The 22245-nt window shown below is 48.0% G+C and overlaps 1 protein-coding gene across 1 annotated transcript in view; it reads right to left on the minus strand.

Annotated features, from left to right (window-relative positions):
• Positions 1–22245, minus strand: part of LOC148500791 (uncharacterized) — a 49858-nt gene that overhangs the window by 9907 nt on the left and 17706 nt on the right. The window contains exons 8-14 of the mRNA XM_088451433.1: positions 19164–19290; positions 10326–10476; positions 7749–7853; positions 7128–7316; positions 6217–6340; positions 6003–6100; positions 4598–4709 (exon numbers count right to left, since the gene is read on the minus strand). Coding sequence (XP_088307559.1) covers positions 4598–4709; positions 6003–6100; positions 6217–6340; positions 7128–7316; positions 7749–7853; positions 10326–10476; positions 19164–19290 — 906 coding nt within the window. The remainder of the gene's footprint in view (positions 1–4597; positions 4710–6002; positions 6101–6216; positions 6341–7127; positions 7317–7748; positions 7854–10325; positions 10477–19163; positions 19291–22245) is intronic.

Raw genomic sequence — 22245 nt, forward strand, 5'->3', positions numbered from 1 at the left:
CTCTGCACAGCTCCCCTGCTCCAACGCCCAGCCCCCAGTAATAACGGACCACATTTCACATAAAACTATGGTGCCAGAAAGTACAACAAAAGCCCCCTCCCCTCATAGTCACTCTACTATCCCTCTGAAGCCACTCCGCAATCCTTGGCCACACATAGACCCTACTACCGGAGAGCTCTATGCAGCCGGAGATAGCAGGGATCAGAGCAGGCCAGGATGGAGAGGAGTAGAACAGGCTGGGACGGACAGAGGCACAGCAGTCACCGCTGGCAACACTCAGCACATGCACTCCCTGTGCATGATATGAACACCGCAATACTATAGGCACGAATCTCTGCCGGAGCTGATGACGATCTGCTTCCTCCCTCACTGCAAAATCTGGTAGCCAGGCAGCAACATCTGGTAGCCATGGCGACCTGGCTCCCGGGATTTGTCGAGCCCTGGTTTAAATGACTGGGATAGGTATTTTGGGGGCTACACGGATGGCCCAGGTGTTTTTGGGATTGCAGGTGCACTTTCACTACAGCATTTATTTATTTAAAAATGAATTTATTTATTTATGAAATCCCGGCTGTCGGGTTAACGCTGATCAGAATACTGATGGCAGCATCCCGACAGCCAGAATCCCAACACCCATAGAAAGTATTTTTCTAACCTCTACCCCAACCCACCCCCCCGGGTCTGACCCTAACCTCCCTCCCTAGTGTCTATACCTAACCTCCCCCTCCCCGCACCCTAATCCTAACACTCCCTACCCGGTGCCCAACCCTAACCCCGCTACCTAACCCTAACCTCCCCCTGACACCCAGATACTTACCTTCAGGATGCTGGCAGTCGGAACACTGGTGCCGGGATGCCGACTATATTCCTGTTACCAGGTGTTTGCCTTTTTATGAGATACAAGCTGATTTCCCCAATTTCAGCTGTACTTTTCGCACATTAATCAATGAAGAATTACCGGGTGAGTGTCACTTTGCCTCTTTTGTGATAGCAGGAATGCGTCACAAGTGTCACATTTGGATGAAGGGTGCGAAAATTTTGCACATGCGAAAACTTTACGTTTTGTCATCTAATTGAATCCGGCCCTCAGTATATAACTTTCTATTCATATATCATCTGAGAGACTGAAGGCTACTCTGATCCACACAGACATGGAGTGGTCGTAAAGCACAAGGTTCGGATTGTTTGTATTAAAATCTGCATTGCTGGTTTGCACTAATCAATCTGATGTGCAACATTAGTATATCTGTGCGCCCTCGGTATACGAAGGGTTACGATACAGCGCCCGCGGCTTTTTCTCACGCCAAGTTCTGTTGCGCTTCACCTGCGACTTTGTACATGTTTAAACCTAATTCCTGTGCGGTTAAAGCTGCAACCCAGCGTCTCTAGTGACTGAGAAAAAGACGTTGCGCTACACCTCTCGGAGCGGCTCATTCACAACGTATGGCGTATGGACACATAGAGTATAATGACACCTATGTAAATATGCAAAATAGGGAGCTGAGTTTAGATATGTAAGCAGATGTGGTTTATAGCTCAGGAAAAACAGTTATTATTACCATCCATGATCATTGATAATGTCAGGCAGTAGTTGTCGGGAAGGCTCGTGTGTAACATCAAACAGAATAGCACTCAGTAAGGATCATGGTTAATGTCACATGGTAGGACATGGGGAGGATCATGGGCAAATGTCATATTTGTAAGTGACAGGGAAGAACAACGATATCATGTGAGAGGGAGAGCAGGAGTATAATAGGGGCTGATGGCTCCTGATGTATGAGATACACCAGAGTGTGGGGAGGAGACTGGTCAGATCTCTGGGCTGGTAACACACAGTGACATGATGTGAGGGGGATAGCAGGAGTATAATAGGGGCTGATGGCACGTGATGTATGAGATACACCAGAGAGTGTGGGGAGGAGACTGGTCAGATCTCTGGGCTGGTAACACACAGTGACATGATGTGAGGGGGAGAGCAGGAGTATAATAGAGGCTGATGGATCCTGATGTAGGAGATACACCAGAGAGTGTGGGGAGGAGACTGGTCAGATCTCTGGGCTGGTAACACATAGTGACATAAGATGGCTCCTGACTCTCCCACTGGGCAGATACTTTTCCTATTTAGTCTGTAGTGACAGAGGAGGGTGTAGGATAAGAGATTGCTGTAGTGACAGAGGAGGGTGTAGGATAAGAGATGGCTGTAGTGACAGAGGAGAGTGTAGGATAAGAGACTGCTGTAGTGACAGAGGAGGGTGTAGGATAAGAGACGGCTGTAGTGACAGAGGAGGGTGTAGGATAAGAGACGGCTGTAGTGACAGAGGAGAGTGTAGGATAAGAGACGGCTGTAGTGACAGAGGAGGATGTAGGATAAGAGATTGCTGTAGTGACAGAGGAGGGTGTAGGATAAGAGATGGCTGCAGTGACAGAGGAGGGTGTAGGATAAGAGATTACTGTAGTGACAGAGGAGGATGTAGGATAAGAGATGGCTGTAGTGACAGAGGAGGATGTAGGATAAGAGATGGCTGTAGTGACAGAGGAGGATGTAGGATAAGAGAATGCTGTAGTGACAGAGGAGGATGTAGGATAAGAGAATGCTGTAGTGACAGAGGAGGATGTAGGATAAGAGAATGCTGTAGTGACAGAGGAGGATGTAGGATAAGAGAATGCTGTAGTGACAGAGGAGGATGTAGGATAAGAGATGGCTGTAGTGACAGAGGAGGATGTAGGATAAGAGATGGCTGTAGTGACAGAGGAGGATGTAGGATAAGAGATGGCTGTAGTGACAGAGGAGGATGTAGGATAAGAGAATGCTGTAGTGACAGAGGAGGATGTAGGATAAGAGATGGCTGTAGTGACAGAGGAGGATGTAGGATAAGAGATGGCTGTAGTGACAGAGGAGGATGTAGGATAAGAGATGGCTGTAGTGACAGAGGAGGATGTAGGATAAGAGAATGCTGTAGTGACAGAGGAGGATGTAGGATAAGAGATTGCTGTAGTGACAGAGGAGGATGTAGGATAAGAGATTGCTGTAGTGACAGAGGAGGGTGTAGGATAAGAGATTGCTGTAGTGACAGAGGAGAGTGTAGGATAAGAGATTGCTGTAGTGACAGAGGAGGGTGTAGGATAAGAGATTGCTGTAGTGACAGAGGAGAGTGTAGGATAAGAGATGGCTGTAGTGACAGAGGAGGATGTAGGATAAGAGATGGCTGTAGTGACAGAGGAGGATGTAGGATAAGAGATGGCTGTAGTGACAGAGGAGAGTGTAGGATAAGAGATGGCTGTAGTGACAGAGGAGGATGTAGGATAAGAGAATGCTGTAGTGACAGAGGAGGATGTAGGATAAGAGAATGCTGTAGTGACAGAGGAGGATGTAGGATAAGAGATTGCTGTAGTGACAGAGGAGGGTGTAGGATAAGAGATTGCTGTAGTGACAGAGGAGAGTGTAGGATAAGAGATTGCTGTAGTGACAGAGGAGGATGTAGGATAAGAGATTGCTGTAGTGACAGAGGAGGGTGTAGGATAAGAGACTGCTGTAGTGACAGAGGAGAGTGTAGGATAAGAGATTGCTGTAGTGACAGAGGATGGTGTAGGATAAGAGATTGCTGTAGTGACAGAGGAGGGTGTAGGATAAGAGATTGCTGTAGTGACAGAGGAGAGTGTAGGATAAGAGATGGCTGTAGTGACAGAGGAGGATGTAGGATAAGAGATGGCTGTAGTGACAGAGGAGGATGTAGGATAAGAGATGGCTGTAGTGACAGAGGAGGGTGTAGGATAAGAGATTGCTGTAGTGACAGAGGAGAGTGTAGGATAAGAGATGGCTGTAGTGACAGAGGAGGATGTAGGATAAGAGATGGCTGTAGTGACAGAGGAGGGTGTAGGATAAGAGATGGCTGTAGTGACAGAGGAGGGTGTAGGATAAGAGATTGCTGTAGTGACAGAGGAGGGTGTAGGATAAGAGATTGCTGTAGTGACAGAGGAGAGTGTAGGATAAGAGATGGCTGTAGTGACAGAGGAGGATGTAGGATAAGAGATGGCTGTAGTGACAGAGGAGAGTGTAGGATAAGAGATGGCTGTAGTGACAGAGGAGAGTGTAGGATAAGAGATGGCTGTAGTGACAGAGGAGGATGTAGGATAAGAGATGGCTGTAGTGACAGAGGAGGGTGTAGGATAAGAGAATGCTGTAGTGACAGAGGAGGATGTAGGATAAGAGAATGCTGTAGTGACAGAGGAGGATGTAGGATAAGAGATGGCTGTAGTGACAGAGGAGGATGTAGGATAAGAGATGGCTGTAGTGACAGAGGAGGATGTAGGATAAGAGATGGCTGTAGTGACAGAGGAGGGTGTAGGATAAGAGATTGCTGTAGTGACAGAGGAGAGTGTAGGATAAGAGATTGCTGTAGTGACAGAGGAGGATGTAGGATAAGAGATGGCTGTAGTGACAGAGGAGGGTGTAGGATAAGAGATTGCTGTAGTGACAGAGGAGAGTGTAGGATAAGAGAGTGCTGTAGTGACAGAGGAGGGTGTAGGATAAGAGATTGCTGTAGTGACAGAACAAGGAGAATATGTGACTGTTCTGTACTTAGTGATTATTACTCACCTGTGCTGATAGCTGTAGGGATTTCCTCCTCCTTACACTGATAATCACTAATCACATACGTCTCTTCTTCCTCTTTTATATCTTCAAGTTTAATAATAATTAGGTCTTTCCCCTAGAATAGTAAATATATCAATGTAAGAAATCTTGAGTTACAGAACAGAGGGGCTGATTCAAACCCGCTCGCAAGCGGGTCAATGTTGGCCCAGTGCGCATACGTACGACGGAGCCGGCTCCGTCGTGCGCATGCGCGAGACCCGGATAGCGACGGGCAAGCTGTCGCTCCGGGTCTCGTACCAGAGGCGGCGTGCTGTCGATGGTGAGTGACAGCACACCCCCTTTGGTGGGCGTGCCAGGGGCGTGGCTGCCCAGACGGAGGCGTTCCCGTGGGAACGCCTACCGTCTAGGGCTGGCCCATCTGACATCACAAGTGATGTCAGTGGGAGTGCTCTCGGCTTTGATAGAGCCGAAAGCACTCCAGGGCTTGCGGAAACGAGACCCTACCACAAGGGTCTCGTCGCAAGCCCGATGGTCGCGATGGTCTTGACCATCGCGACCATCTTCCTGGCCGCTCGTTATAGATGTGGGTGGTCACCCACAGCGGCCTCCTGGCTGCTCGTTATAGATGTGGGTGGTTACCCACAGCTATACGAGCGGCCAGGAGGCCGCTCTAAAAATGAAGGACGGCCCTGATTCAGAGCGAGCGCTCTGTCAGAGCGTCTGGCCCTGAATCAGGGCCAGAGACCATACAGAAGAATATCAATGTATAATAATATCAGACCCACACAGCTGCTGTACAGATGATACATTGCGGAGTCCCTCTGGTATCTGGGGGTTATGGGGTAAGTAACAAGCATTACACGTGGTAATGACCATACTGCACTGAGGAACTGATAGGACAAAGCCCGACTGAGCTGGGTATATATGTTCACATGTTATACACACAAATACAAAGGCGGAACTGTGGGATGTGACCTTGGAGTCCTAGTATCAGATGATATGGAGGTCAGCGGGCAATGTAGTCATTAGGAGACAGTCTCAGCAGGTAGTGTAGTCAACGGGGAAAGTGGGGGGCGTAGGAGTATACTCGGTTATATTATATATCAGTAGCAGGAAGCTGGAGGTTATATGATCACTGTATAGGTCACTGGGAAGATGAGAAATCTATGTGCCTAAGAATATACTGGTTTGTGTTATAGGAATGGGTGGATCCAGTAACTGTGACTGGTAAAGGAGAGATTGGGAGATGTGTTATGCATTATTACTGGGACCACTCGGAGCTGTGTGGGACCCCCTGTACTCATATTTACAGCTGCTGGACACAATTCCCACCCACTGCTGAGGTAAGTGTCTGACAGGATGCTAGGAAGTAGCCAACTAAATATACATTATATATATATATACCTACCTGATCCTCCTGTAGGACACTGTGATTCTCCGCTGCATCATCCTGGGAATGAAGAGGACGGGGACATCTCTCTGGGGTATTCCTGTTACTGGCTCCATCTGTAGGAGACACACAGTGACTGATTACATTGTATATATGTGATTATCAGATGCTGTGTATGTAAGTGGCCCCACAGCTGCTCTCCCCATTACAGTACATGACAGTCTCCTCTTACCCAGTGATGTGAGGGTCCGGTGATTCTCCATCATCACGTCCTTGTACAGACCCCTGTGTTCTTCTATATACTCCCACTCCTCCATGGAGAAATAGACAGTGACATCCTCACACCTTATAGGAACCTGACACACACAATGATACAGTCATCACCCAGACACATCCCCTGGTGTTACTGTATAATGTCCCATTCCCAGCAGTCACCTCTCCAGTCATCACCCAGACACATCCCCTGGTGTTACTGTATAATGTCCCGTTCCCAGCAGTCACCTCTCCAGTCATCACCCAGACACATCCCCTGGTGTTACTGTATAATGTCCTATTCCCAGCAGTCACCTCTCCAGTCATCACCCAGACACATCCCCTGGTGTTACTGTATAATGTCCTATTCCCAGCAGTCACCTCTCCAGTCATCACCCAGACACATCCCCTGGTGTTACTGTATAATGTCCCATTCCCAGCAGTCACCTCCCCAGTCATCACCCAGACACATCCCCTGGTGTTACTGTATAATGTCCCATTCCCAGCAGTCACCTCTCATCCCCTGGTGTTACTGTATAATGTCCCGTTCCCAGCAGTCACCTCTCCAGTCATCACCCAGACACATCCCCTGGTGTTACTGTATAATGTCCCATTCCCAGCAGTCACCTCTCCAGTCATCACCCAGACACATCCCCTGGTGTTACTGTATAATGTCCCGTTCCCAGCAGTCACCTCTCCAGTCATCACCCAGACACATCCCCTGGTGTTACTGTATAATGTCCCATTCCCAGCAGTTACCTCTCCAGTCATCACCCAGACACATCCCCTGGTGTTACTGTATAATGTCCCATTCCCAGCAGTCACCTCTCCAGTCATCACCCAGACACATCCCCTGGTGTTACTGTATAATGTCCCATTCCCAGCAGTCACCTCTCCAGTCAGCAGCTGAATGATCTTGTTGGTGAGTTCCAGGATCTTCTGGTCATTGTGTCTCTCATGTATCAGTGAGTGAGGTGGAGGCAACGTGATGGGGCTCTGGGTCCTGCTCAGTCCTCCTGACAAACCGGGATGTCTGCTGTTTTTCTCCCGCCAACCAGATGTCTTCATTACTATATTATCCTTTGTATTGAGACAGACCGTAATAAATATCACTTTATAAATTACCAAAAAAACTCTCCTCTCCAGTCAGGTCCCTATGTTAATAATATAAATAAGAGTGATATAGTGATGTCACTGTGACACTCCCAGACTCCCCTCACATCCCCAGTCAGGTCCCTGTTTTAGTAATAGAGATAATAGTGATGTCACTGTGACACTCCCAGACTCCCTCACCTCCCCAGTCAGGTCCCTGTTTTAGTAATAGAGATAATAGTGATGTCACTGTGACACTCCCAGACTCCCTCACCTCCCCAGTCAGGTCCCTGTGTTAGTAATAGAGATAATAGTGATGTCACTGTGACACTCCCAGACTCCCTCACCTCCCCAGTCAGGTCCCTGTGTTAGTAATAGAGATAATAGTGATGTCACTGTGACACTCCCAGACTCCCTCACCTCCCCAGTCAGCAGGAAGATGATCTCCAGGGTCAGGTTTAATATTCTCTCAGTCATGTGATGTCTGTCCATCCTCAGCGAGACAGATGAGCTACACAGTATACTCTGTACATAGGACAGAAATTGACAATCAATAACAGAGATAAAGGCAGGTTTCTCACTGGTCTACACCATTATTATGCAACAATTTAGTGCGGCCGCGCCCTTCCTAATTTGAAAAGGGCAAAATGCTCTCTGCCCTTTTAGCGGCACCCTGCTAAAACAGCCTGCCCTGAGCACTCCCCACCTGCAGGACGCAGTGTCCCGCGGGTGGGAAAATCTGCGGCGATTAATCACAGCCGGGTGAATAGATGCAGTACGTATGTGAGGGGAGAGCTTGGGGGAAGCCCAGCACCTCTGTAAGTGCTATGCATTCCCCCAAGTATATCAATTTGGAGGCAGGTCACAAGGACATCCCTATGGCGTGCACAGGGGCTCTCCCCCGACACCCTCAGCGTCCTGCTCTGCACGCAGTCTAGCGGGAACACTAACAATTGGGCATTGACTGATCAACTCCCAGCCCAAATGCCTGGACCTAGAAACATGAAAATCGGGGAGTACTGTAAATGCCTACCATGACGTAGGTGCCCACTAAGAAGGGATTTTTCTAAATACGACTCCTAAGGGGGTGAAAGGGGCAAAAATGTTTGCTCCCCCTGCAATGTCCTGTCTGTGGCTGCAGAACAGTTCATATTCAAACACAGTCACACCAAGTGCTGCCAAACATCACTGGCAGTTGGTGTGGCTCCCCTTTTTGAATAGTGAGGGAAGGGAATGTGTTACTACACAGGTGTGGGAGGGTAATGTGTTACTATAGCAGTGAGGTAGGAGATGCATTACTGTAGAGCTGAAGGATTAATGTGTTACTGGAGTGGTGAGATGGAAACAGTAAATATCTAAGGTCTACCAGGGTGAAGCCGGGTACATCAGCTAGAATATACTAATAGAATGTATCTTTCACCCACTATTTGCCTAGTTAACTATTTAAACCATGTTGAATGGCAGGGGTGACGCACAAGTCTGGCCTACTGGCAGGGAGAAAAGTTCACATTACCCAGGTATTCTCACACTGTGACCCCGGAAACACAGACCTCCCACCCACTAAGACCTCCTACCCAATCCAACCTCCCACCTTCACTGCACACAGCCCGACAGACCTATCATCCATTCCGCACACAGCCAGACAGACGTTACACCCACTACGCACACAGCCAGACATACCCCCACCCACAGCAAGGCAGACCTCCTACCCTCTCTGCAAACAGACCTCCCACTCACTCTGCACACTGCCAGACCTCCCACCTACCCCGCACACACAGCCAGACAGACATCCCACTCACTCTGCACACAGCCAGACAGATCTCCCACTCACTATATACACAGCCAGACTTCCTACCCACAGCCAGACAGACCTCCCACTCACTCTGCACACAGCCAGACAGATCTCCCACCTACCCCGCACACAGCCAGACAGACCGCCCACCTACCCAGCACACAGCCAGACAGACCTCCCACCCACTCTGCACACAGCCAGACAGACCTCCCACCCACTCTGCACACAGCTAGACAGACCTCCCACCCACTCTGCACACAGCTAGACAGACCTCCCACCCACTCTGCACACAGCTAGACAGACCTCCCACCCACTTCGCATGCAGCCAGACAGACCTACCACTTACTCCACACAGTCAGACAGAGCTCCCACCCACTCTGGACACAGTAAGACAGCCCCCCACCCATTCTGCATGTAGCCAGACAGACCTCCCACCCAGTCCGCACACAGCCAGAGAGACCTCCCACCCAAAGCCTGACAGGCTCCATGCCCATTCTATAAACTCACTCGCTTCTACATTACAAATTCAGCCCCCATGTCTTTGTAGCAGGTTGGGTACGTTATGTAGACACTCACTATCTCCACAGTGAGTATGCATGCACGGTTACAATACCCAAAGTATCCTTACATCAGGGTTGGGATCCCGGCGGTGGCATTGTTATGTCGGCAAACTCACTGTTGACATAGTGAGTGACAACGTGCTGACCGCATCAATTTAGGGGCTCATATACCCTCACTCCGCTATTTTTACTGATCCCTTCCTCAAACTTTACACTGTACAGCCCTAGGTGACCCCTATCCTCTATCAGTACAGGGCACCACCCCCTGCAACGTGAAGAGGTCACAGCACCAAAGATCCATACAGAGGTGACCATCTTCCTATATGTTACATGTCATAGATTTATTCCCAGAGAGAGGAGAGAGGACAGACTATGCCCCCATACACCACTGACCACCCTGCAATAATAACAGCTGGCTCCCTGCAGTAAGAGGGGGATGTACTGGCATAATGTACAGGTTACACAGCACCAGTACATGTGTGACATCCCTGCTGCTCTCATACTACGTACATGAGCCATTAGTTATGCATTGCAATATGGATATGGGGGAATAACAAGGCACAGACAGATAATAATTGCCAATTATAGATGTATTACCCTTCTGCCAGTCGCATGAATGACTCCTCACTGCTTCCTCCTACTCACCTCTGACACAGGAAATGTTATTTCTAACTTCCGGTGTATGCGTTCCACAGGATCTGAGCGTTCAACATAACATTCGGTTTGTGCGTTCCAACTGGCTCGAGGATTACAGTACAGGGAAAGCGGTGTGTTATGGGAGATGTAGCCCAGGTCTCTGGTGCCATTAATATTCAGTAACAGACAGACTTCAACTCCCAGAATGCATTGCGATTAGAGAAATATTTGCCCTCTCACACAGCGCCCTCTATAGCGGTACTGCAGCCTTCTCCCAAACATCATTACTCCGCCATCTAGTGTCCAACTAGATAACTGCAAATAATAATAATAATACACCCGGTGCTCTGTTTCTGAGCCACACCTCCTCTCCCTGATAGTTACATCATTTATTAATTTTTATGCTCATCATCATCATCATGTGACCCCTCCAGGTCATACTTACCTACTTTTAAAAAATCTTTTCCGAGAGATTGTGGAAGCACAACCTATGAGCGTAGCGTTAAAGTGGGCGTGTACTGCTACATCCGAGAGGCGTGTCATAAAATCGACTTACATCCAAATGTAAATGACCCCGAAAGCAGTTAGAAAGATCTACGCGTTGATGAAAACACACTGGTTAAATGCCACAGACTAACGGAGCATTGTTGCATGCTTTTATGGCCACAGTCTACCCATCTCCTAATGACTACATCCAGCAGGATACTACGCCATGTTATAAGCCACAGGTCATCTCAAGCTGTTTCCACGAATGTGACAATGGAGTCAGTGTACTCCAATGGCCTCCACAATCGCCAGGTCTCAACCCTATAGCGCAAATTTGGGTTGTGGTGAAATGGGAGATTTGAGGTATGATTGTGCTAACAACAGTTCTACAGTAAACATGTGATGCTATCATGTCAACATGGAATAGAATCTCTATGGAATGTTTCCAAGACCTTGTATCCATGCCACAAATATTTCAGGCTGTTCTGGGAACTAAAGGGTGCCCTTACCCAGTACTAGAAAGGTGTACCTAATAAAATGGCAAATGTGTGTGTGAATGTTTATTTATAAATATTCTGTAAGTCCCAGCGGTCCACAGGGCAAGATATGATCATGTGTTGTCTCATGAGATCATGGAGCTCATTCAGAGTCGGTCATGAGCGCTCACAACCAACTCGATATTGCCCCACAGCGCATGCGCGAGACCCGGCTAACAAAGGGCGTTTCGTCGTTAGGGTCTCGTAGGAAACGGGGCAAGCTGTCGATGTTGAGCGACAGCTCGCCCCGTTTGCTGGGTGGGCCGAGGGCGCGCCCGGCCAAACGGAGACGTTCCAGTCGGAACGCTTGCCATTAGGGGGCGGCCGCACTGACATCATTGCTGATGTCAGTGGGGAACTTCCTGCTCGAACAGAGCAGGAAGCTCCCTGGGGCTTACGAGTGCCTAGGGTCTGGTCGTAATCCCCGATGGTCGCGATGGTCAAGACCATCACCCATGTCGGTCGTTAGAGCTGTGGGTGTTAACCCACAGCTTAACGATCAACAAGGAGGCGGCCGTTCAGGATGCAAGCGGCCGCCCTAATTCAGAGCGACCACTTGCATCTAACAACCGCCTCTGAATGAGGCCCCATGTCTCCTTGTAATTCTAGACAAGAATATTTCTTGAGTACTTGTTACTGTAACTCTTAAATGAAAGCTTAAAGTGCTCGTCATTTACTGTTACATAATAATCATGTTATTCTTAAGTAGAGTAATTCTGCCATCTACTGTTTATCTCATAAAAAATTTTATGTTATCAGGAACCTATATAAGGTGTGGGTTAGATTATTGGGAAATGTATAATAGTATCCTGATCCTCTGCAATGGGGGGTGGCTTGGAGGTTAGATAGTTTTGACTGTGATTTTTGCACAGAGCCATATGTATTCAACTGTATTCATATCTGTAATCAAGGTAAGTTCATCGATTACTAAATTTTAACTTTTCCCATGGGTCCACCAACACCCTAAATACCAATGGCAAGAAACCAGAAAAAAGTGGCAGCATCTACTCTTTAACCAAACAATAATCTCCAATCCCCAAATATGGAATAGGAATTAATTAAATGATCATGCATTGTGAAAACCATACAATAATATAAATACTGGCATACAAGTTATAGTAACCAATTCATGTATCAAAATAAAAAAGCACAATGTGTCCAAGTGATATAAAAATCCCACTGCTGAGAATACAAACACTGGGGGAGATTCAATTGTTCTGCCAGCGGATTGTTTTTTTTTTTAGACGCCCGACAGAGCAATTCAATTGTTGCTCTGTCGGGGCGCGATAGCCGCCGGCGCCGGCATTTCTGCACGCACTCAGGAGTGCATGAGCAGAAATGTGACTGAAACACCCTGGTTAGGGCAATAGTACCTGGAAGCCCAGTGTTAATAATCCAGAGCATAACTGAGGGCGCAAATCTCCTGTTCATAAACTGTGATAGTCGTTCCAATAATAAGGGTGGCTCCACTGACCATCCAAAATGTCCCAGAGTTTCACAAAGCCGATACTCAATCAGGGTAAGATGACAATGTAGCAATCTACAGACACTTCTATACAGTGCTCCTATTAGACATTAAGCCCAGCGGGTGTTCTGCCACTTACTGCCGCACCTGCCATAGAAGCTCCCGTCAGGTCCGTGCGGCCATACACGTAGGCCCCGGCAGGCTTGCTGTGGGCGCCTCACCTCAGGAGGAAGCCGGAAAGGAGATGAAGCAGCTGCGTTTAACAGGAGGTCTGATGGTAGCAACAAGTTTCTCACTGAGAATTTCTTCAGAAGGAAAACATTACCTAAGGTCAGGGCAGACCACCAGTATCACTGAATAGCATACAAGCAGGTCAGGGCAGGCAGAGTTCAATTGTAGTCAATGATTCAGGCCTAGTTGGTATGGAGACAAATGTCAATATAACAACCAGTATATAGAGACTTGGACCTATGACAGGCAATAAGTGTCAGGATATGCTCCTATTACATAGACACTAATGGGCCCAATGCACCTGCTCATTCAACTAGGCCCCAGAGACAAAGCAGCCAGCGGGACACATAAATCCCAGCCAGAAATGCACATTACTACCCCGAGATGTTAGTTACTATCAGGTGTACACGGCTAGGTAATTTAAGACAAGGCCACTCTTCATCAATTGCTAGCGGTATAGTGGGTCTAAATCCGGACTTGCCACAGCAAAATAGAAAATATTTAGCGAACAAGCTTTGTGCCACAGGAGCCCCCTTTCATACTTCCAGTAGTAAGAGAGTGTGGGGTGTCCCCTTATCAGTAGCCCCCTCACACAATCTTCTTCATAGTCCCTGTACAGGCCACAGTAAACAATATATGAGGTATTATAAGACACAGGCCAGGAACGTACCAGAACTTGCATAGGAAGAGAGGCAGACAATGAGAGATATGGTAAGACCTTACCTTTGTTATCTCTCTTTCTTCGAAGTCCATAGGGTCCACAGGGTTGACCTTGGGGTATAGCTGGATCTGGATCCACGGGCACCACGCAGTTAAAGCGTTAGCTCCCAGGATGCACTGGGTCCATCCTCCTCTATACTCCGCCCCTGAGCCACAGGAACCTCAGTTGGTAAGTAGCCAAGGCCGGAGGAGGAAAAACAGAGAGAAGGAAGACTGGGACACACAAGAAACCATACTCACAGAAAGGGAGACGGAAAACCGGTGACCAGCCACACAGCCCATATGAAGCCAGGTGCGTCAGGGCACAAAATAGCTGCCCACGAGGGGCCCACAGACCAAGTAAAATGAGCCTTAACAGAGGCTGGAACAGGCAAACCCCCCTGTGTATGAGCCTCACAAATAACCAAACTAAGCCAACGGGCCAAAGTTTCTTTGTTGGCAGGCCAACCCCTCTTGTGAAAACCAAAGAGGACGAACAAAGAATCAGACTTCCGAATGGAACTAGTCCGGTCCACATAAACTTTGAGAGCACGGACCACATCCAAGGAAGCCTCACCAGCCGAGAGATCAGGTGACTGAAAGGCCAAAACAACAATTTCCTGATTAATGTGGAACTTAGAAACCACTTTAGGTAGAAAACCTGGACGAGTGCGAAGCACCGCCCTACCCTGGTGAAATATCAGAAATGGAGGACGACAGGAAAGCGCTCCCAATTCTGACACCCTCCCGGCTGAAGCAATCGCCAGGAGAAAAAGTCTTAACAGTCAACCACTTGAGTTCCACCGACTCAAGCGGTTCGAATGGAAGAACCTGGAGGGCCCGAAATACAACCACCAAATCCCAAGGAACCACTGGGGGAACAAAGGGAGGCTGAATCCTGAGAACACCCTGGAAAAAGGTGTGCGGACATCTGGTAGTGGAGATATCCTTCTTTGAAACCACACAGATCGTGCAGACACATGAACCTTCAAGGAAGCTAGGCGTAAAGCTAGGTCCAACCAGACTGAAGGAACGCCAAAATCCTAGAAACACGAAACACCTAAGGATCATAGTTCCTTGACTCACACCACCGGAAATAAGTATGCCATACTCTGTGGTAAATCCTGGCGGAGGCAGACTTACGCACCTGCAGCAACGTGCTGAGGACTGAGCTGGAAAAACCCCGGGACCTTAAGACGGCTGTCTCAAGAGCCACGCCGTCAAAGACAGATGACCCAGATCAGGGTAAAGGCAGAGACCATGAGACAACAGGTCCCGACGTTGAGGTAGAAGGAACGGAGCGTTGATGGCGAGGCTCCGAAGATCGGAGTACCAAGGATGTCTGGGCCAAGCCGGAGCCACCAGCAGAAGCTTGCTGCCGTCCTGTTTGAATTGCCAAAGGACCCAAGGAAGTAGGGATATCAGAGGCAATAGATATGCCAACTGAAAGGTCCATTGCACCGACAGCGCGTCCACCAGGCTTGCGTCGGCATCTCTTGTCCTGGACCCGTACACATGCAACTTGTGATTGTGTCAGGAGGCCATGAGTCCCCACTTGTCCACGAGTAATTGAAACACCTCTGGGAGCAGCGACCATTCCCCGTGATGCACGTCGTGATGGCTGAAGAAGTCCACCTCCCAACTGAGGACTCCTGGAATGAAGACTGCTGAGATGGCCAGAAGGTGGCACTCCGCCCAAGACAGGATGCGTGACACATGACATCGCTGCTCGACTGCGAGTCCCCCCTTGATGGTTGATGTACGCCACCATGGTGGCGTTGTCAGACTGAACTTGCACGGCCCTTCCTCGAAGAGCGTGACTGGACAACTGGAAGGCCCTGTACACAGCCCGAAATTCCAGAATGTTGATCGGGAAAACTGCTTCTTCCGCATTCCACCGGCCCTGAAGTGAGTGGGCCTGTCACCCCAACCACGGAGACTGGCATCTGTCGTGAGCAGAACCCAGTCCGGGATCCAAAAGGGGCGACCCTTGGTGAGGTGAGATGTCTGAAGCCATCAAGCTAGCGACAGGCGCACCTCCGGAGACAATACCAGCATCTGAGTTTGGATATGGTGTGGTAACCCGTTCCATTTGGATAGAATCAGTCCCTGCAGGGGCCTGGAATGGAACTGGACATACTCCAACATGTTGAACGCCGACACCATGGACCCTAGAACCCTCATAGCCGAGTGAACAGACACCCGGCAACTCCTCAGGCAACTGCGCACTCTTAGCTGTAGGGAGGAAATCTTTTCTGGAGTCAGAAAGATCCTTTGCTGACGAGAATCCAGAAGGGCTCCCAAATGAACCATCCTTTGTGACGGAATCAGGGAGGACTTTTTTCAGATAATCAGACACCCGTGCGCTTGCAGACAAGCGATCGTCAGGTGCAGATGTTGTAGAAGTACCTCCGGAGAGCTTGCCAACAATAGGAGGTCGTAGAGATATGGCAGAAGCCGTATACCCTGGCTCCACAGATGGGCCGCCATGACAGGCATAATTTTGGTGAATACCCTTGGAGCCGTGGAGAGGCCAAAGGGCAGAGTCTGAAATTGGAAGTGGTGCTGACGTATAGCAAACCGCAGATACCGCTGGTGTGAAGGCGATATAGCAACATGGAGGTAAGTGTCCTGGATGTCCAGGGAGACCATGTAATCTCCCGGTTCCTTAGCCAGAATGATGGAACGTAAAGTTTCCATCCTGAATTTGGGCACTCTGAGGAACTTGTTCAGCGACTTTAGGTTGAGGATAGGCCGATGAGACCCACTTCTCATACCCAAGCATCTGTGGTGGTAGTGCACTAGCACTGGGCGAATTAACGAAGTTGGCCTCCCACTCTGGGATCCCCCAGAGGGAGGCCCATCCCATCAGACTGAAGATTTATCCTCTGGCTTGGAAGCAGGGCGTTTAGCGCTCCAGGTTTGCTTCTTTGGTTTAGGGGCGGCCTTGGTTGCCGACTGCCTCGGGAAGGACTGACACTTGGACTTCCCTTGACTTCGAAAGGACCGAAAAGCAGAGTCCTAGCCTTAGAAGGCGCAGCCGCCGATATTAGAAAAGCTGACAGACTTTGCCAGGGTATCTACAATTTTGTCCAGGTCTGGGCCAAACAATATTTCCCCATAAAAGGTAAGGCCTTCAGGCCCTTCTTGGAATCCGCATCCGCTCTCCAAGAACATAGCCACAAAGACCGGCGAGCAGACACAGCTGCAGCTGATACTCTGGAAGTCAGAAGACTGGCATTCGAAGTCGCTTCATCAATATAGGAAGCGGCATCCCTCATCTGTCCCACTAAAGCTCTCTGAACCTCCGGAGCTTCCTCAGGAAAGGTATCTTCCAGTACATTAGCCCAGCTCTCAATGGCTTTGGCCACCCAAGAGATGGTCATGGACGGACGGACCACCACCCCCCCTGAGAATAGATTGATTTTAAACCTATCTGTGGTATCCTTTAGGGATGAAATGGAAGGCATAGGCAAGATAGCACTCTTGATTAAGCGAGTAGCATGAGAATCCACCGCAGGCGGAGTTTCCCACTTTTTGCAATGACTTACAGGAAACTGATAACTTAAGACGCTAAACGTTTCTGCGGCTGGAACCTTTTACTAGGTGACTGACAGGCCTCCATCATATGTTCAGTCAGTTGGTCAGATAGAGGAAAAACAGCCAAAGTCACTTTTGCCTGTTTGAAATTTGGGTATTTGGATTTAGGGGCTGGTGCATCATCCTCTAAATCAAGAAATGATAGCACTGCCCTTACAAATGCCGGCACATCAATGAAAGATTTAGTTTCCACTTCCCAGACAGGGGAATCCGAGTCAGAGTCCTCAGGCAAATTCCCATCATCTGAGGACGCATCCGAGTCTGACAGTTGCGTAGACTGGGACGACATAACATGGCGTTTAGATGCCTTCTGAGGCTTGTCACTCCGTAGCATAGTTTGAAAGGCTGAAGATGAAGCCGCCAAACTCTGGACTGAACTGGAGAAGACATCCACCCAAGGTGGTTGACCCGCCTGAGGGAGTCCCTGAAAGGGAATGACGGACTGCTGAGTCATTGGAGGAGACTAAATTTATATAGGTAACCCCGTATATGGACTAACAGTCTAAGGCCCAGGGGAAGACTGCAATAATTGCGGTATACCCTGAGAAGGGAGGATGGCTGGTTGGGGTAACCCCATATGGTGGACAGCAGCCGGGACCGCCAAACGGTCCGCGATGGATGCCAGCACCTGAGAAAACGCCGCCCAAGGAGGGTCCTGTCCCGAATTTGGGGGGTTCAAGGGGCCAGGTAACTGATGGCACTTCACACACAGCCCATCCTGTGATAAATCCTCATTTACCCCTGCTACGCAGCGTCTGCAGGAGAACAGAGTGGGAGCCGCAGAGCGCTCAACTTCCTCATCAGACATATATATACACACTGTATATAAATCCAGAGTATTTCCCAATATAGGAAAAAACAGAGGGCACTCACCAAAGTAGTAACGCTTTTCATGTAATCATGTAGAGACAATCCAAGCAGCACCATAGTATCGTCAACGTTTGATTCCTGTAAGACCTTAGTCAAGACTGCAGCATATTATTCATCGTATAGCCAAACAGCAGCACACATCCAGGAGCATGCTTGTCGGACATAGTTTTCCCTATATTGGGAAATACTCTGGATTTATAGAAGGACCGGTTTACTGGTTTGGGAGGCTGCACCCTGCTGCTGGGGCTCTGTGATTTTATATATATATATATATATATATATATATATATTATATATATATATTATATATATACATATACACACACACATTCAAAAGTTTGGGGTCACTTAGAAATGTCCTTATTTTTGATAGAAAAGCACTGTTTTTTTTCAATGAAGATAACATTAAATCAATCTATGCATTGTTAAAGTGGTAAATGACTATACTACCTGCAAATGTCTGGTTTTTGAAGGAATATCTACATAGGTGTATAGAGGCCCATTTCCAGCAACCATCACTCCAGTGTTCTAATGGTACATTGTGTTTGCTAAGCATGTTAGAAGACTAATGGATGATTAGAAAACCCTTGTGCAATTATGTTAGCACAGCTGCAAACAGGTTTGCTCGTTAGAGAAGCTATAAAACTGGCCTTCCTTTGAGCTAGTTGAGTATCTGGAGCATCACATTTGTAGGTTTGATTATGCTCTCCAAATGGCCAGAAAAAGAGAACTGTTATGTGAAACTCGACAGTCTATTCTTGTTCTTAGAAATGAAGGCTATTCCATGCGAGAAATTGCCAAGAAACTGAACACTACCTACAATGGTGTGTACTACTCCCTTCAGAGAACAGCACATACAGGCTCTAACCAGAGTAGAAAGAGAAGTGGGAGGCCCCGGTGCACAACTGTGCAAGAAGACAAGTACATTAGTCTCTGGTTTGAGAAATAAAGACGCCTCACAAGTCCTCAACTAGCAGCTTCATGAAATGGTACCCACAAGACGCCAGTGTCAATTGATACAGTGGAGAGGCAAATCCGGGATGCTGTCTTTCTAAGCAGGTTGGCAAAGAGAAAGCCATATCTGAGACTGGCCAATAAAAGGAAGAGATTAATATGGGCAAACGAACACAGACATTGGACAGAGGAAGATTGGAAAAAAGTGTTATGGACAGACGAATTGAAGTTTGAGGTGTTTGATTTGAAGTGTTTGGATCACACAGAAGAACATGTGACTGTACATATTCCTTCAGCAATTCACGAATATATGCATGCTTAGGTCTTTCATTATTATTTTCATTGCAATTAAGAGTATAAAGAAATGATTCAGAATATATATAGAAGTTGTAAGTTGCAGAGGACCGTCACATGTGTCGAATGGCCTCAGGCCTAGAGATGAGGTCTACCCTCTCTCTAAAGTAGGCAGGTGTGTGTCTGAAGCAACAGTAATTATCGGTTAATATTGTATAATCTAAAGGTATAAGTGTTATTACAGAAATAGGTATAAATTAGAACTGATGAAAAGCATTTCTTCTCTAGCAAGACAGAATAATGGGTTAGTTGAATATGAACAGACTAGGAGACAGTAGGTCCCAGATCCGTATAAACAAGAAGGGAGTTAATCAAGATAGCCTTGGTTTGTAAGAAGCGGTCACCAGTATTTTGAGAACGTAGAAAGGAGATTATAGGTTTTGTTATGATTAAAACATATTATCAGTGAAATGTTTAGTGTGCATGAATATTGAATTAATTAATATTCGCCATTTTTAGAATATGTCAGTAGCAGAGAGGAAAAAAGTATAAAAGATTGATCAAAGAGGGGAGGGGTCGGTCAGTCAGGTTGAGCAGGAGAGATCGTAGGTCGAGAGAGTCGCGGGGCGCTGGGGTGTAAGTATAAACAGGGCTGACTGTCACCTTGTGGGTCTAGGCTAGGCATTAAAAATAATCAGTTTGTCACTGCTGCTGAACTTATGTTTTTTTTATGTTGTAAGTCTGCTTTGACAATAATACATGTATAATAACTTGCTTTTAAGTAAAACATTGTCATTTATTTTAGAGTTGGTATTGGAGTGAATTATTTCATTTCTTCTTATAATAAGTAAGGTTTATAAATAATATCCAAAACACATCGCGCTATCAAACATTTGTGAGACGCAGAACAAGTGAAAAGATGCTGGAAGAGTGCTTGACGCCATCTGTCAAGCATGGTGGAGGTAATGTGATGGTCTGGGGCTGCTTTGGTGCTGGTAAAGTGGGAGATATGTACAAGGTAAAAGGGATTTCGAATAAGGAAGGCTATCACTCCATTTTGCAACGCCATGCCATACCCTGTGGACAGCGCTTGATTGGAGCCAATTTCCTCCTCCAACAGGACAATGACCCAAAGCACACCTCCAAATTATGCAAGAACTATTCAGGGAAGAAGCAGGCAGCTGGTATTCTGTCTGTAATGGAGTGGCCAGCGCAGTCACCAGAACTCAACACGATTGAGCTGTTGTGGGAGCAGCTTGACCGTATGGTACGCAAGACGTAACCCATCAAGCCAATCCAACTTGTGGGAGGTGCTTCAGGAAGCGTGGGGTGACATTTCTTCAGATTACCTCAACAAATTAGCAGCTAGAATGCCAAAGGTCTGCAATGCTGTAATTGCTGCAAAAGGAGCATTCTGTGACAAAAGCAAAGTCTGAAGGACAAAATTATTATTTCAAATAAATAACCTTGCCAATGTCTTGACTATATGTTCTATTCATTTTGTAACTTATTTGATAAATAAGTCAGTTTTCATGTAAAACACAAAATTGTCTGGGTGACCCCAAACTTTTGAACGGTAGTGTGTATATATACACACACACACACACACACACAGGTATATATAAACACTATTGGGAAGTCCAGTGGCTCACTCCTGGCGCACCCACAAGCATGCAACACACTGGTCCACAGATATGGTACCGTGTAGCACACAACTGTATGTGACTTACCTCACAAATACATTAATTTATATAAGTGAGATCAGAGAAAAGCCCTTCCCACACACACCTGCCAGGGCCATAGGAGAAGAAAAGGGATAGGTATAGACTGACAGTATATTGAAAAAAAGCACAGTCAGCACTAGCAAAAGTCACATAGAAGTTAATACTCACTGAACCTTGTCACTACAATCAACCTGCCCTTATTCAGTGTCTGGGAGGGCTATAGTGCTGTGTACGCTGTCCTAGCAGGGGAGAGGTACACCAGGGGAACCGGTCCACGCGCTGCCCGAGAGATCTGCGCTGCCACTATGAGAGTAGGATGGCCGCCGGAGACCTCAGAGGAGGAGTGGTTGAAGGAGGAAGCAGTTCAGCGACGCCACACCCGAGCGGAAAGGCGCGCTGAGCTGAGGGGAGTAGCCGCTAGACAGGGAAAGCTGCCTCCCCTGGCTAGCAATTAACACCCGGGACGCCGGCTCCCGCTGCCAGCCTAACTCCCTGGTGGTCTAGTGGACAGGTGGGGTATGCCTCCAGAGAGGGGGAGCCCGCCGCCACTGCTAGCGCCTTCGGTCTGTCCCCAGAGACCGGAGGCAGGAGACTGCATGCACTCGCAAGCGGTGCCCCGCGTCTTCCCTCTCCCCGGCGATCTGGCAGCAGTCATGGGATTCCCCCAGAGCCCGGCTAGTATAGACATTGGGGTCCCGCCGTGATCCCCAGATCTGTACTGGCATCGCGGCGCCGGCGTGGTGTAGGAGCGGCGGCTTGGACGTCCAATGGACAGTCCAACGCTGCCGCTCTGAAGAGTTAAAAAACAAATAAAATTAAAAAACTCTTAAAATAAATTAAGCTTAGGGGCTGCTAATCAGCCCCCCTGCGCTAACGGTGATCCGACTCTGGCCGGGCACCAACTTAAACTGAGGTGCCTGTGGCTCGGAGGCGGGGTATAGAGGAGGATGGACCCAGTGCATACTGGGAGCTAAAGCTTTAACTGCGTGGTGCCCGTGGATCCAGATCCAGCTGTACCCCAAGGTCAAGCCTGTGGACCCCCTATGGACCCTAAAGAAGAAATAAGATTT

The sequence above is a fragment of the Taudactylus pleione genome, unplaced genomic scaffold, assembly GCF_031769625.1.
Source record: "Taudactylus pleione unplaced genomic scaffold, aTauple2 ptg000547l, whole genome shotgun sequence".
Lineage (NCBI taxonomy): Eukaryota > Metazoa > Chordata > Amphibia > Anura > Myobatrachidae > Taudactylus > Taudactylus pleione.